Source organism: Camelus ferus, chromosome 20, assembly GCF_009834535.1.
Source record: "Camelus ferus isolate YT-003-E chromosome 20, BCGSAC_Cfer_1.0, whole genome shotgun sequence".
NCBI lineage: Eukaryota > Metazoa > Chordata > Mammalia > Artiodactyla > Camelidae > Camelus > Camelus ferus.
Genome location: NC_045715.1, coordinates 20968533 through 20983834, shown reverse-complemented (window position 1 = coordinate 20983834; position 15302 = coordinate 20968533). Strand labels below are relative to the sequence as shown.

General features: G+C 57.0%; 1 protein-coding gene across 15 annotated transcripts in view; it reads left to right on the top strand.

Annotated features, from left to right (window-relative positions):
- The window catches only part of TNXB (tenascin XB), a 49978-nt gene that overhangs the window by 17582 nt on the left and 17094 nt on the right, over positions 1 to 15302 (top strand). For 5 of the 15 annotated variants that reach the window (XM_032462704.1, XM_032462709.1, XM_032462710.1 and 2 more), the window contains 12 exons: positions 933 to 1226; positions 2967 to 3257; positions 3609 to 3914; positions 5532 to 5864; positions 6225 to 6545; positions 9520 to 9825; positions 10842 to 11141; positions 12393 to 12680; positions 12956 to 13264; positions 13761 to 14117; positions 14242 to 14565; positions 14947 to 15294. In XM_032462704.1, the coding sequence (XP_032318595.1) occupies positions 933 to 1226; positions 2967 to 3257; positions 3609 to 3914; positions 5532 to 5864; positions 6225 to 6545; positions 9520 to 9825; positions 10842 to 11141; positions 12393 to 12680; positions 12956 to 13264; positions 13761 to 14117; positions 14242 to 14565; positions 14947 to 15294 (3777 nt within the window). Of the gene's footprint in view, positions 1 to 932; positions 1227 to 2966; positions 3258 to 3608; positions 3915 to 5531; positions 5865 to 6224; positions 6546 to 9519; positions 9826 to 10841; positions 11142 to 12392; positions 12681 to 12955; positions 13265 to 13747; positions 14118 to 14241; positions 14566 to 14946; positions 15295 to 15302 lie in introns of those variants that run through there. The other 10 variants (XM_032462712.1, XM_032462705.1, XM_032462717.1 and 7 more) reach the window with 8 other exon arrangements.

Genomic DNA, 15302 nt, shown 5'->3' with positions numbered 1-15302 from the left:
GGGAGGGGAGAACTCCAGGAAAAGTAGATGAGAGGAGAAAAGTCAGAGGATGGGACTAGGATTCAAGGAGGGAGGCTTTGGCCCCTGGCTCTTCACTTGTCTTTGCCCTGTGTCCTGCCCCCATTTCCTGGTCACTCCCCTGCCCCACCCTTCCCCTTGACCTCTCAGGATGGGTGTGCGAATGCCTCTGGCACTGAGGATACTGACGCTCAGTTTCCTCCTCCCTTTCCCTTCCCCAGAGCCCCTACCATCCCCTTACTAAACAGGCTAGGACAGTGGTGTTGCCCTCCACCCACACCCAGGGAACCCGGCCCACAGTGGACAGTGCCCTGTGGTCCCATCAGCCAGTTCCTGCTTGGGGTGGAGGTTCCTTGGGGTAGGGCGCTTCACAGCCATCAGGACTTCAGAGATGAGTGAGGTTTGTGGAACCAGTGTAGGAGCCTGGAGTTCCTGGCTCTCACATTTCACCTGGCTCCCTGTTTATAGGACTAGGGTAGCCAGTTCTCCTTGCAACTCCAGATCCAGTTCACCACTGGGGAGAGGGTGGCAAGGGAGAGAGAAGTTCAGATGGCCTGAGGCATCTTCAGACTGTTTTGAAACAGGAATGGGGATGTCCTAAACTCTCAGGAAGAACCATGGGGACTTGAAACCCCCTCAGAGATCTTGGTGTGAAGAGGGACTGGGACCTTTGTAAGGGGTGGGGAAGCTATCACAAGGGAAGGTCCAAAGCTTTTACTCCAGAACAGAGATTGAAGGAAATGCCACTCTTCCACAAAAGGCTAGTCACAGAGGACCGAGGGTAGAGAAGTAGAGGCTTCAAGGGAGGGAGCTGTCCAGGATGGAATGAGCCAGTGGGCAGACAAGAGGGAAGGAGACTGGGCACACAGCAATGGTTGAGCCCATCTGCTTTGCTTTTGCCCCCCAAACCCCAGACAGGGATGGGGAGAAGCCTGGGAAGCCCTTGGCCCCGCCACGCCTGGGCAAGCTGTCAGTGACTGACGTGACCTCCAACTCCCTACTTCTGCATTGGACAGTCCTTGAGGGCGAGTTCGACTCCTTCATGATCCAGTATAAGGACAGGGACGGGCCCCAGGTGGTGCCAGTGGAGGGGCCCCAGCGCTCAGCCCTCATCTCCAACCTGGATGTCGGTCGCAAGTATAAATTTGTCCTGTATGGGCTTGTGGGCAAGAAGAAGCACGGCCCCCTGGTGACTGAAGCCAAGATCTGTAAGTGAGGGTGGTCATACACCCCTGCCCCTGCCCTCTGCATGGTCCTGAAGGGGGTCTGCCCAGTGCTTTGGGAATTCCAGGAAGGGTTCCTGGAGGCGGTGGTGCCTGAGATGAATCCTGAAGGAAAAATTGTGGTGGGTCAGGCAGGGAGGTTGAGGAGGGCAGTGCAAACAGAAGGAGCAGTGGAGAGCAAGAAGTGAGAATGGCCCTGAAAGAGAATCAAAGTCTCTTCCCTCTGGGTGGGGGCAGGGCCCCGGCGGGCTGAGGGGTCTTCTAATCTCATGTGTCTGACTGAGGCACTCAGTCCTCATCTGAGGACCCTAGGGGAACGCTGAAGGGCTTGAAGTGGGAGAGTGACCTGATTCAGTATTTATCCTACAAGTAACTCAGAGGCTGCTGCAGAGGATAGCTGGAGAAGTGAGTTAAAAACCGGCAAGAAATGATGGTCGCCTGGCTGGGATGGTGACAGTGAGGCTGGATGTGGGAGGTGAAGAAACTGAGGAGGCCCAGGCACCCCTACGTTTCTGGGTCAGACTGTCCCCCCATTCCCTGAGGCAGGGAACAGCGGATGTGAGGAACAATGCAGCATGGGACACTTAGTTAAAACATCTGAGCGTTTGTGAAGTGTCAGATGTGTTCAAGATGTTCCAAGTGTATCATCACACTTAGTCCTTAGAAGCAGCCCTGTGAGACATGCTCACTTTATAGATGAGGAGAATCAAGGCCCAGAGAGGGAAGGTCAGACAAGCAGCAAGTAACGCAGCCCTCATGGGCCTGGGGAGCAGAAAAAAAGGCCTGAAGAGGGGGTATGGGTGTCCCAGTGGACAGAAGCCAGGGTAAGGCAGGGGACAGTGGGGGAGAGAGGGCCACTGGAACCCTGGAGACGGCCAATATTCACGGCATGAGCAGAGAAAGAGGAGCCTCAGGACAGCCTGAGGGGTGGTGTGGGGAGGACGCCAAAATGCAGGGTGTGGTCAGACATGTCAGATTCCCCAAGTGTGATTCAGGGCTACAGTGTCCACAGGACTTAGCAATGGCGAGGTCATCACTGACCCTGGTGAGAGCTGCTGGTGGCGGGTGGAGCTGGGCTGGGAGAGTGATTGAGGTGAGGACATGACTACAAACAGTATAGATGTCTCTTTCTGGAATCTGGGCTGGAAAGAGAGCAAAGAGGGAGGGTGGAGGCCGGAGGGCGGTACAGCCTAGTGGAGGAGCTTGTGTAAATGCTGATGGCACAGCGGAGGGAGTGAGGGTGGGAGAGGAGGAAGTGGGGCTCAGAGCACAGGTGTGGGAGACTCTCCCACATTAAAATGCTCCAAGAATTGAGCATCCCTCTTTTGGAGGGAAAACCAGCTAGTTGTTAGGCTTGGAAGCAGTAGAGGCTGTCTTGGAAGATGTCCCTGGCTATGGAGACGTGGAAGGGGCTGGCTGGACTCCCTTCTCTCTGAAGCCCCTCCCCACACTGTGGAATGAGTCAGGGTCACACTAGTTCATGCAGTGCTTTTGTGCCACTTCAAAGAAGGCACCCCTTCTTCTAGGTTAGCGTAGCCCCCTGCCTACATACACAGCTTGGCAAGCACAGTGTTAGTTGGATTTCTGTCCTCAGTGCACCATCAGCCATGGTCCTTTGTGCAGTGAACAGCCTGCACAACCACACACAGCATCCCCATGTGGGAGATGGATTCCCCCTTCTCCTTTGACCTGTGTCCCTCCCTTCTCTCTACCTCCTCTTTCTAGTGGCTCAGACTGATCCCAGCCCAGGAACTCCACCCCGCCTGGGGATGCTGTGGGTGACAGATCCCACCCCAGACTCGCTGCACCTCTCCTGGACTGTCCCTGAAGGGCAGTTTGACTCCTTCGTGGTCCAGTACAGGGACAGGGATGGACGACCCCAGGTGGTGCCCGTGGAAGGGCCTGAGCGCTCAGTCGTTGTCTCCCCGCTGGACCCTGACCACAAGTACAGATTCACTCTGTTTGGGATTGCCAACAGGAAGCGGCATGGCCCCCTCACAGCCGAGGGCACCACTGGTGAGTGGCAGCCATCTAAGCCCCCATATGACCCCTCCCAGTCTTCCCCACCTTTGCCCTCAGCCATGGACCAGCTGGGGCCTCCCAGCGAGACGACTGACTCTGAATCCTGGCCCCGCATTTGGGCTCAGGGCCAGCCAGCCTCCTCCGCACTGCTGGGCCCCTTTCATCCTGTGCAGCTGCTCCCCAAGGCCCAGAAGGTATGTCATACCCTGGCCTGTGCCAGATGACGCAGGAGTTCAGCGCTCATGCTAGTGGAGTAGAGACCCCCTAGGTGTGACAGCTTGTCGAAATCCCAAGCCCCAACCCCAGGCTGCCAGTTCAGCCCTGCCTATTTCCTCTTATTTGCAGCTCCAGAGAAGAGAGAGGAGCCTCGCCACCCAGAGTCCCCCCAGCAGCCCCTATTGGGAGAGCTGGCGGTGACTGGTGCCACCCCAGACTCCCTGCACCTGTCCTGGACGGTGGCCCAGGGCTCTTTCGACTCCTTCACGGTCCAGTACAAGGATGCGCAGGGGCGGCCCCAAGTGGTACCCGTCAGGGGGGAAGAGAATGAGGTCACCATCCCTGGCCTGGAGTCGGACCGGAAGTATAAGATGAACCTCTACGGGCTTCATGGCAGGCAGCGTGTGGGGCCGGTTTCTGTGGTGGCCACCACAGGTGAGTCAGAGCCACACGGGCCTCCCTCCCCTGCCAACCCCCAACCCTCTGAGCGGGACCTGGCCTGCGATCCTTTGCACCTCCCACCACCTTCTCTTTCTCAGCTCCAACTCTGCCAAGGCCTCCACCATCCACTCCCCACATCTCAGGACTTCTCCTCCAGCCTCCAGCCCCTAACCTCTTGGCCCTGCTTCTCCACTCCACTAATAGGCCCCATTTCTCCCATTCTGAGCCCTGGGAATCATGCCTCTGCCCCGGGCTGTCTCCCCGTAGATGTTCTCAGCCAATGTGTTCTTTCCCCGCTGTCTTTGCTGGCCTTTGTCCCCTAGCTCAGGCCATGGTCACCTCTGAGCTTCTGTTGCCTGCTGCCCACACCCTCCCACCATTACTGCTCTGCTCAGAGCTGGCGAGTCCAAGGGACGTGAGCTCCACGTCTCCCCAGCCTCCTCCCAGCCTCCTGACTCCCCGACTCCCTGCCAACTTGGAGCAGGGCAAAGGGCTCACTTTCAGCCCCGGTCCCTGCGTTCCTCCAGGGCTCAGCCTCCCCTGGCCAGCGCCATTTCTGTGGCTGTGCAGCATCGTGGTTGGGAGCATGGGCTCTGGAGCCAACTGCCCGGATTTTCATTGTAACTCTGAGATCTTATGCAAATGACTAAACCTCTCTGGGCCTCAGCTTTCTCATCTGTCAAATGAGGTTAATAACAGTAACTGCTTCACAGAGTTCTTGGAGTTAAATGAGTTAATATACATATGCACTTAGGCCAGTGCCTGGCACGTCAAAACAGCTATTGGAGAGTGATCTGCTATTTTGCCCTGACTCTCTCACTTCCCAGTACCCTTTTCTCCTCACCTCCTCACCTTCCCCATCCTGTCTGAGTTGTCATTCTTGCCTGCTACCTCCTCAACCTCCTGTCCCCTAAGCAGTCCCCCATGCACTGGGGAGTGGGTCACAGAAGGGCTGGCTTCCCTCGTGCCAGTCTCCCCACCCCATGAAGAGCCTCAGAAAAGACCTAGCTGCTTCAGGTGGTGGGTAGATGCCCTCAGGGCTGTGATTCGAGCCCCAGCCAGGGAAGAGCCTGGCCCACCCCAGCCCCCACCCCCATCCCCAGATCTTTCTCCCATCTTGTCTGAAGTGGAGGGAGGGTCAGGGCTGCCCTGGGAGGCCTGAGTCAGAGCCCGACCCATCTCCTGACCTGGTAAGTGGGGTGGGGGCAGCTGGAAAGCCTGGGGAAGTGGCAGGAGCTGAAAGGGAGAAACACAGGTGGGAAGGGGCCTCAGTTCTCCCTCAAGTTCCTGAGGGTAGCACTGTCCATGAACACAGTACATAATTCCTCAGTCTCCTCACTTCCATCTCACCTCCTTTCTCAGACATGAGGGGAGACCACTGCCCCACAGAACCCACAGTGGAATCTGGCCAGCTGTACATGATGGGCTTTAGGGGCCTGTCTCAGCCCTGTCTCCTCTGATGAGTTGCTGAATGGCTAATACAAAGTCTACAAGAACCCCTAAGTCTACAGCTTGAAGAGTATTATTTGCTGGATGAACTTTATTATAAATAGTCATGATTAATGTCACCAGCAAAGCATGTCACCTATAAAGCCTGATCTCTTCTCTCAGCCCTCCAGGAAATTGTGGATGAGACCCCCAGCCCCACAGAGCCCAGCACAGAGGCCCCGGAGCCCCCTGAGGAGCCCCTCCTGGGGGAGATGACAGTGACTGGATCCTCCCCGGACTCGCTCAGCCTCTCCTGGACCGTCCCCCAAGGCCACTTTGATTCCTTCACCGTCCAGCACAGAGACAGGGATGGGCAGCCCAAGGTGATGCGGGTGCCGGGGCACGAGGACGGGGTCACCGTCTCGGGCCTGGAGCCGGACCACAAGTACAAGATGAACCTGTACGGCTTCCACAATGGCCAGCGCCTGGGCCCCGTCTCTGTCATCGGGGTGACAAGTGAGTGGACAGGGGAAGCCCCACCCTCTCTCAGGTGGAGGGTGAGTGGGGTGAGGAGGCCTCTCTGCTCGAGGCTGAGCCATGGTGCCCTTTGTGCCACCTCCCCCCTCCCTGAGTACCAGTGGATCGTCCTGGGCAGAGAAGGACCTCCGTGAGCTGTGCTGGTGGCCGCCCTGGTCCCCACAGCTGATCCCTGAGGCTCTGGGCATGTCTGTGAGATGTCAGCTGAGCAGGACCACCTGCCCCAAGGACGGGCTTCTCTGAACTGACCTCAGGGTCCCCAGTCAGGGACAAGGCTTGGGAGGAGACCCAAGGACATCTGGCAGGGCCCCTGCCTCACCCTCTGTGTCTCCTTCTCAGCTGCAGAGGAAGAGACCCCCAGCCCCACTGAGCCCAGCACGGAGGCCCCAGAGCCCCCCGAGGAGCCCCTCCTGGGGGAGCTGACGGTGACAGGATCCTCCCCAGACTCGCTCAGCCTCTCCTGGACCGTCCCCCAGGGCCACTTCGACTCCTTCACCGTCCAGTACAAGGGCAGGGACGGGCCCCAGGTGGTGCGTGTCGGGGGCGAGGAGAGCGAGGTGACCGTTGGGGACCTGGAGCCCGGGCGCAAGTACAAGATGCACCTGTACGGCCTGCATGGAGGGCGGCGCGTGGGTCCCGTGTCCACCGTGGGTGTGACAGGTGAGTGAGGACGGAGTCTTGTTTGTTTTCCTCCGGCCAGTGGCTCCCAGCCTCCCTGTGGCGATTGCCCCCTCTTGCTGAACCACGTGCCTGGGGAAGACCTAGAAAGAACAGGTCACTGTGGACTGGGCTACAACCAGCTGCATGACCTTGAGCAAGTTTTAAACTTTCTAGGCCTGTTTCCTCATCTGTAAAATGGGGATTTTAACGCCTACCTCACAAAACTGTTGTGAGAATAAATGAGTTGAGACATACAAATGGGCCTGGCACAGAGTAGACATGCTGTCAGTGTTGGCCACTATGATCACTGTATTTGTCCCGACTCTGGTGTCTGCTCTGTTCCCTTTGGCTGGTTTGGTTTCTTAGATGGTCAGAATGTGCATGAAACATTGGCCTCTCACCAGTGCAGCTGGAGACTTTCTTACTATTCATCCAGTGAGTGACTACAACAAGGAGGAATGTCGCCTCTGCCAGGGTATAGGGCCACTCAACTACCAGAGAGGACCCAGCCTGGGCACCTGCTCTCCAGAGCCCCAGCGTCTGGGGCTGGATCCCAGGCAGGCCTCTGGGACCCTCCTGCTGATCTGCCCAGCTTGGTCCCAACAAAGGGCGTCTCTTTTCCCCTTTGTTCGCTGAAACAAAGACACAGCTTTTTCAAAAATAACTTTTACTGGGGAGGTGGGTATAGCTCAGTGGTACAGCATGTGTTTGGCATGCCCGAGGTCCTGAGTTCATCCCTGTGCCTCCATTAAGTGGGGGGAAAAAGAAAGAAAATCAAAAACAACTTTACTATAAAGGAAGAGATTTTAAAAAGCAGAGAAACAGATAGATTTCCAGAGCCCGGCTTCTGTGCTGCCACAGAGCCCAGCCTCACAGGGACTTGGTTGGCTTAGCTTCCAGAACTTTTACTCCCGATTTCTTTTCTTTCTTCAGTCAGCACAGAGTAGGGTGTCGGAAAGCCTCCCTGAGTTACTGTCCTGCCGGCCCGAGTAGCAGGGTGGAGCTTGTGCCGGGCCCAGAACATGTGGCCGAGGTTTCTCCTGGGGTGACCCTTTGTCCGTCTGTCTGTCCTGGGCGGCCACACTGGTCCCCGGTAAGGATGGGCTGTGTCGAGCTCTGGCTGAGGTGGTGCAGTAGAGGAAAACTGAGTCTTGGAATCAGACCACCTGAGTTCCAGTCCCGGCTTCCCAAGTTCTTAGCCATGTGACCAGGCGTGGTGCTTGTTTCCAGGGCAGGTCAGTGACGGGCAGCTGGAGCCCGCTGAGCTGACCTGAAACACGGCACGTGCTGAACCGTTGCCAGGAGGAGAACGAGCAGGCAGCTTTAGAAACATTTCTGAATTAGGAAAGGATTATGCCAGATGCAGCAGGGAAACAGCCATGCTTATGGCCCAGTTCAGCCAAACCACCAGCAGTAAGGCTTGATGGCAAGGGACAGTTTCTCACTCTCAGGGGAAGAAGTACAGACAGGGCAAGAACAAACAGGAAATGGATGCTCCAGGAAGGAACAGAGCTTGAAGGCAAATGAAATACAGTGCCTGACCTGGGACCTGTACCGGGTGGAAATTCAGTAGCTGGTGGTCACTCCCGCCCACCTTCAGCTGCCTCCATCCCTGCCCTCCCCACTCAGACTTATGTGTGTCCTCCTCAGGCCTGGTCACCAGCCTGTTTTTAAAGCAGGTTTTACCTGTATGGAACCTAGCCTTGTCCTCCCAAAGGAGCCAGAGAAACAAGCTCTTGGGAACCCCACCCACCCAGCCACCCCTCTACCAGTTGCCTCTGGGGACCACCTTCCAGGCTGGGTCACTAATAGGAAAGGGCATCCCAGACTCAGCTCCTCCTGGAGCAGTGGGGACCAGCAGGTCCTGAGCTCGGCCTTTCCCAGCACAGACACAGACCACTCATTCATTAACTTAAACATTTGTGGAGCCCCCACCGGCTGCCCGTGCTGGAGACACAGCACTGAACAAGGCAAAACTCCTGCCGGGAGCCAGATTCTAACAGAGGGAGACAGGCTCCAAAGTGTACAAATATATCAGCGATGGTGATGAGAGCTGGGGAGAAAAGCAAAGCCCAGTAGGTGAGATGGTGTGTGGGCAGGAAGGGGGTGGGAAGGGGCCTCGCTGAGGAAGGACCTACAGGAGGGAGAGGACAAGCCCCTAGGCCTGTTGGGGAGAGCATCCTGGACAGAGGGAAAGAGCCTGAATGTCTGTGGACCAGCGAGGAATGTTTTGGAATGGGGAGGGTGATGTGAGGTGCAAACAACTGGGGCCTTGGCGTGATAGTAAGGGCTTGGATTTTGCTCTGAGTGAGAGTGGAAGCTGTTGCGGGAACGGGCTCTGACTAATGCCTTAATGGTAGGAAACAGAGTGAAGTGGGGATGGGGAGGAGGGCGAGGATTTAGGAGCTGGTACTATAGTCCAGTAAGAGCCGGTGATACTTGGTGATGGCGACAGTGGAGCTAGGGAGGGAGGGTAAGCTTCTGAAGTCAGTGACAACAGGACTTACTCGCAGGCTGGAGGTGGGTGTAAGGGAACTCAGGGAGGACTCTGAGAATGGAGCTGCGGTTTTGCCTAGATGGGAAGGTTCTGGGGGGAGCATGTGTGGAGGGAGCCCCTGAGTTCACTTTTGGACTTGCTGCATTTGAGACATCAATTAAGCATCCAAGGAAGATGCTGAGCAAACACAAGTCCAGGGGTCAGGAGAAGGTCTGGATGGGAGGACTTGGAGCCGGTGATACACAGATGCCACTTCAGCCACTTCCCCAGGGTCTCGGTGTGGCTGACACCCCTCCCCAGAAGCCCCGCCCCAGATCCTGGCAGGGACTTAGTGAAGGTTTGTTGGCCAGACAGATGTTGCCAATCAGTGTAGTCTTACATCAGAACCACCCCGTGGGCACCACAAAAACAACTGACATTATTACTACCAAGGGGAAGAGGGGCTTTTCCTAACAGCCTCCGCCATTTCTGTCTCAGCTCCACAACCAGAAGAGACTCCTCCAGCCACCGAGCCCCCGCTGGAGCCGCGCCTGGGGGAGCTGACAGTGACAGATGTGACCCCCAACTCCGTGGGCCTTGCATGGACTGTCCCTGAGGGCCAGTTTGACTCCTTCGTGGTGCAGTACAAGGACAGGGACGGGCAGCCCCAGGCGGTGCCTGTGGCCGCGGACCAGCGTGAGGTCACCGTCCTCGGCCTGGAACCGGCACACAAATACAAGATGAACTTCTATGGGCTTCATGGTGGGCGGCGCGTGGGCCCCCTCGCTGTGGTAGCCGTGACGGGTGAGTGAGGACGCGTAAAGGTAGCTCCCATCCCCCAGCCTCCCTCTGAAGTCCTGCCTCAGTGGCCCCACAGGTCCTTTCCCAAGTCACAGGCATCTTAGTCTGTTCCCTGACCCCTCCGCTCCTGGAACATTGCCTTCCAGTCTCCATCTCCACTCCACCTCCTCCCCCAGGCAGGATTGTCCTCCTTCCATCTGACCTAAATCCAGCCAGACTATCTGATTGCCCACAGCTGTTTCCTTCCCACTTTACAACCCTGCTGTGACTTGGACCCAGTTACCACCTCCCCCTGCTGCCCCTTTTTGTTGGGGTTAAACAGCACACATCCCTTGACTCTCTTCTCTGAGGCCCTCAGCCCCCTGGCCTGAGCAGTGTTCCCTTCTGGCCGACCCAGAGTCTTCCTCCCTCAGGGAAGCAGCCTTGCTCTTGGCTCCCAGCTTCTTCCCACCCCTCCTGTTTCCTGGGCTCAGGCTGCCACCATTTTTGTGCCATGGTGTCTGGTGAAATGAACAAACCCCTTTCAGAGCAATGTTTCTAAATCTATAAAATAAAATGCATAGGATTACAAAAGAAACCAATTATCCTGACAGCCAATGATCTAAATATTTTAAAATTCAAATTTATGATTTAGTAATACAGGAACTTTTTCATTAGTTCATTAAATGGCAAGAACTTAGTGGCGTGTGTAATAACCTGCTCACGTCTAGGAGCAGTGCTAAGTGTAGCAGTACTTCGAAGCGTCTGCAGTAATGCTAAGGTGATGTGAAATCACCGGCGATTCCCACTGGGGAGAGTCACAGGCACTGCTAGTACCACCGTGGTTGGCTTCCTATAGTCATCTATAGTCATTGTTGAAGGAAAGGCTACATTTCACTTAGAGGGCAGTGGAAATAGAGATGTAACTGTTTCCCATCTGAGTTCAAGGCCCCCTTGAGACCCTCATAGCCCAGGAGCCCTGTGACAGGGGAGTTCTCCCGCCGGAGTTCAGCCATGTTCTTTGTCTTCCTGGATCCTAGCTCCCCTCCCTCCAGCTCCAGCCACAGAGCACCCCCTGGAGCCACGCCTGGGGGAGCTGACAGTGACTGACGTGACCCCGGACTCCGTGGGCCTCTCCTGGACCGTCCCTGAGGGCAAATTCGACTCCTTCGTGGTCCAGTACAAGGACAGGGACGGGCAGCCCCAGGTAGTGCCTGTGGCCTCAGACCAGCGTGAGGTCACCGTCCCCGGCCTGGAGCCCAGTAGGAAATACAAGTTCCTGCTTTTTGGGATTCTGGATGGGAAACGCCACAGCCCAGTCTCTGTGGAGGCAAAGACAGGTGAGCGGGACCCCCCAGGAAGCCGATCCTGAGGCCCTTGCCTTGCCCCCCCCAACACCGCCCCATCTGCTCGCCCTTCCTCCAGGGCTCCCCTCCGTCCACCTCTTCTGTTTCATTTGAAAAGCCACTCTGCCTGCCCCAACCTAGGCAGATGAGAACCAGGAAAAGGGGCCAGTTACTGGATTAGTTCCCCTTGCTGACTTTTCCTCTCTTTTCATAATTCCTGCTTCCACTGAATGGGGGAGGCTCCTTCATACCCCTTCCTGAAAGGTGGAACATGAGAAACAGGAGGGGCTGGGAAGCAGGGGAGGGAGCCAGGAGCCGTGGTGGGTCCTCAGCCCCATGTAGCCATCACCTCCTGAGAGTTCTTCCCTCTGACTCTCACTAGTCATTGGGTGAGGTACCTTGGCTCCCACATCAGCCTCCCCCAAAGGACCCCTTTCCTCTTCTGCCCTCTTCCTTGAGCCTCAGAAACTGGAGACCAGAGGAATCTGAGACTGGCTACCCAGCCTGGTCTGGTCGGGCCCAGCCAAGTGCGCCTCTTTCCTGGATATTAGTCCAGGCCCTCCCCTGTCCCTGGGGGCTCCCTGTTGCCAGAAAACTCTCACAATAACAATGCCGTCAGCGTCCTTGCTGTCCAGGAAGGCAGAAGGCCAGCTCCTTCTCAGGCCTCTGGATGACTTCCTGGGCAGACACCAGGTCCTTCCCGTCTGGGCTCCCCTTCTTCTCCCTGTCCCCCTCACACGTAGGCAGCCGCTGCTCCTATGCTAGGTCCTGTGAGGGTCCCTACATCATAATATCCTACCTCCCCACCTGCTATCTGCCCCCATCAGGGATCCTGTGCCCCCTCTGACGTCTCCAGGACCTTCGGATTTCCCCAGGGGTCAGTCAAATCACAAAGAGTGGGCTCCTTGGAAATAAACAAACCACATCTATGATAAGCTGCACCCTGCGGGGGAAATAGTCTCTAATAGGTAGTTAGAGGCTGGACAGCAAGAGGGATAAGATAAACAGGAAGCTAGGGAATCTCTTGTCCCAGAGATGTCTGAGGACAGAAGACCCCTCCCTGCGCTGGTTCAGTGGACAGAGCATGGCCAGTTGGGGATGGTGGCGGGCATGGGAGGGTGATGGAAATATTTGGGAGAAGCACTGGTCATTTGGGAAACTCTGGGTTTTTCCAACTCCAGTGGGAGGCAGTCAAGGAGTCATTTTGGAAAAAAAATAAACACAAGAACCTTTCCTCTCTGTCAGCTGCCCGAGGTGACGCCAGCCTAGGAGCCCCACCCCGCCTTGGGGAGCTGTGGGTGACAGACCCCACCCCAGACTCGCTGCGCCTCTCCTGGACAGTCCCTGAAGGCCACTTCGACTCCTTTGTGGTCCAGTTCAAGGACAGGGATGGGCCCCAGGTGGTGCCTGTGGAGGGCCATGAGCGCTCAGTCACCGTGGCCCCGCTGGACGCCAACCGCAAGTACAAGTTCCTCCTCTACGGCCTCCTGGGCAAAAAGCGCCACGGCCCCCTCAGCGCCGAGGGCACCACAGGTGAGGGCAGCCCCTGCAGGGGCATCTCTGCCCCAGAGCCCCCCGGCGGAAGGTCACCTGTGGTCACTGTGGTGGCTGCCATCACGGTAGTTGTCTGGCTCTTGCCGTTCTGGCTGGGCTCCAGCATCCCTTCTCCTTGGATGAGCCCAAAGCACCAGCCCTGCGGGATTCAGCCACTGGACAGCCCTGTCTTTATACCTCTCAATCCTGCCCTTTGAAGTCACCCGGCCTTCTGGAAACAGCTCACCTATTTCCTCTCTGTGATTCCATCTCAGGGACTCAGAGTGCTGTGGATGAGGCCAGAACAAAGCATCCGTCAAAGCCCCGCCTAGGGGAGGAGCTGCAGGTGACCAGTGTGACATCAGACTCCATGGGTCTCTCGTGGACGGTCCCCGAGGGCCAGTTTGACTCCTTTGTGGTCCAGTACAAGGACAGGGATGGGCAACCCCAGGTGGTGCCCGTGGATGGCAGCCTCAGGGAGGTCAGTATCTCGGGCCTGGACCCTGCCCGCAGGTACAAGTTGCTGCTCTACGGGCTGCACAAGGGCAGGCGTGTGGGTCCCATCTCCGCCATCACCGAGACCGGTGAGTGCAGCTGGGGGAAACGCGGTCCTTCCTTCTGCCTGGCTCTCCTGGTCTGTTGGAGCCTCAGGATTTCTGAGTTTCCTATTTCCCTTTTGTGGGGGAGGGATCAGCTTTACAGAGGCATAATTTACATACAATAGAATTCACTCATTTTAAGTGCATAATTCAGTGAGTTTGGGCAAATGTATGTCATGAAACCATTACCACAACAAAGATATAAGACAATATTGGTGACTCCAGAAGTTTCCCTGTGCTCCTTTGCAGTCAGTTTCCCTAAACCCAACTTCTGGCAACCATGGATTGCTTTCTGTCATTATGGTTTTGTCTTTTTAAGCATTTTCATTTAACCGCATCATCCAATGCATAATCTTTTGTATTTGGCTTCTTGCACTTAGCATAATGCTTTTGAAATTCATCCTTGAGTGTCAATAATTGGTCCCCTTTTGTTACCTCTTGCCTTCATATCCTTCCCTCCTCTTGGAGCATCTTAGTGCAGCGACAGACCAGTCACCCATCCCTACCTGTCTCCCTGAACCAGCCCCCAAAGAAGAAATGGAAGCTGAGACCGAGGCCCCCAGCCCCCCAGCGTCTGAGCCTCACCTGGGGGAGGTGACCGTGGAAGAAGCCACGCCACACACCCTGCGTCTCTCCTGGATGGTGACTGAGGGAGAATTTGACTCCTTTGAGGTCCAGTACACAGACGAGGATGGGCAGCTCCAAGTAGTCCGTTTAGGTGGCGACCAGAATGACATCACCCTCTCTGACCTGGAATCTGACCACAAATACCTGGTGAGCCTGTACGGTTTCCACAACGGGCAGAGTGTGGGTCCTGTCCACGTGGAGGCCCTGACAGGTGAGCAAAAGAACTCTGCCTGCTCTGCTTCCTCCCAGGGGCAGTGAGGGCCCAGAGGAGGGCTGAGTCCCGGTGGACAGCACTCCCCCCTCTCAGGTCCTTCTCTCTCTGTGCCTGTGTGCAGCCCCAAGAGAGGAAGAGGATGAACCTTCAGAATCTCCCTCTACCACCCCAGAGCCTCCCATCAAGCCGCGCCTGGGGGAGCTGGCAGTGACAGACACCAGCCCAGACTCCCTGAGCCTCTCATGGACCATCCCTGAGGGCCAGTTTGACCACTTCCTGGTCCAGTACAAGAACGGAGATGGGCAGCCCAAGGCGGTGCGGGTGCCGGGGCACGAGGACGGGGTCACTGTCTCGGGCCTGGAGCCGGACCACAAGTACAAGATGAACCTGTACGGCTTTCACGACGGCCAGCGCCTGGGCCCTGTCTCTGTCATCGGGGTGACAAGTGAGTGGACGGTGGAAGCCCCAGAGTGGGACCTAGTGGGAGGACTACCCTCTCTCAGGTGGAGGGTGAGTGGGGTGAGGAGACCTCTCTGCTCGAGGCTGAGCCACGGTGCCCTTTGTGCCACCTCCCCTCTCCCTGAGTACCAGCGGATCGTCCTGGGCAGAAAAGGACCTCCGTGAGCTGTGCTGGTGGCCTCCCTGGTCCCCACAGCTGACCCCAGAGGCTCTGGGCATGTATGTGAGATGTCAGCTGAGCAGGACCACCTGCCCCAAGGACGGGCTTCTCTGAACTGACCTCAGGGTCCCCAGTCAGGGACAAGGCTTGGGAGGAGACCCAAGGACATCTGGCAGGGCCCCTGCCTCACCCTCTGTGTCTCCTCAGCTGCAGAGGAAGAGACCCCCAGCCCCACAGAGATGGAGGAGACACCCAGCCCCACCGAGCCCAGCACAGAGGCCCCAGAGCCCCCCGAGGAGCCCCTCCTGGGGGAGCTGACAGTGACCGGATCCTCCCCAGACTCGCTCAGCCTCTCCTGGACCGTCCCCCAGGGCCACTTCGACTCCTTCACCGTCCAGTACAAGGGCAGGGACGGGCCCCAGGTGGTGCGTGTTGGGGGCGAGGAGAGCGAGGTGACCGTTGGGGGCCTGGAGCCCGGGCGCAAGTACAAGATGCACCTGTACGGCCTGCACGGGGGTCAGCGCATGGGCCCTGTGTCCACCGTGGGTGTGACTGGTGAGTGA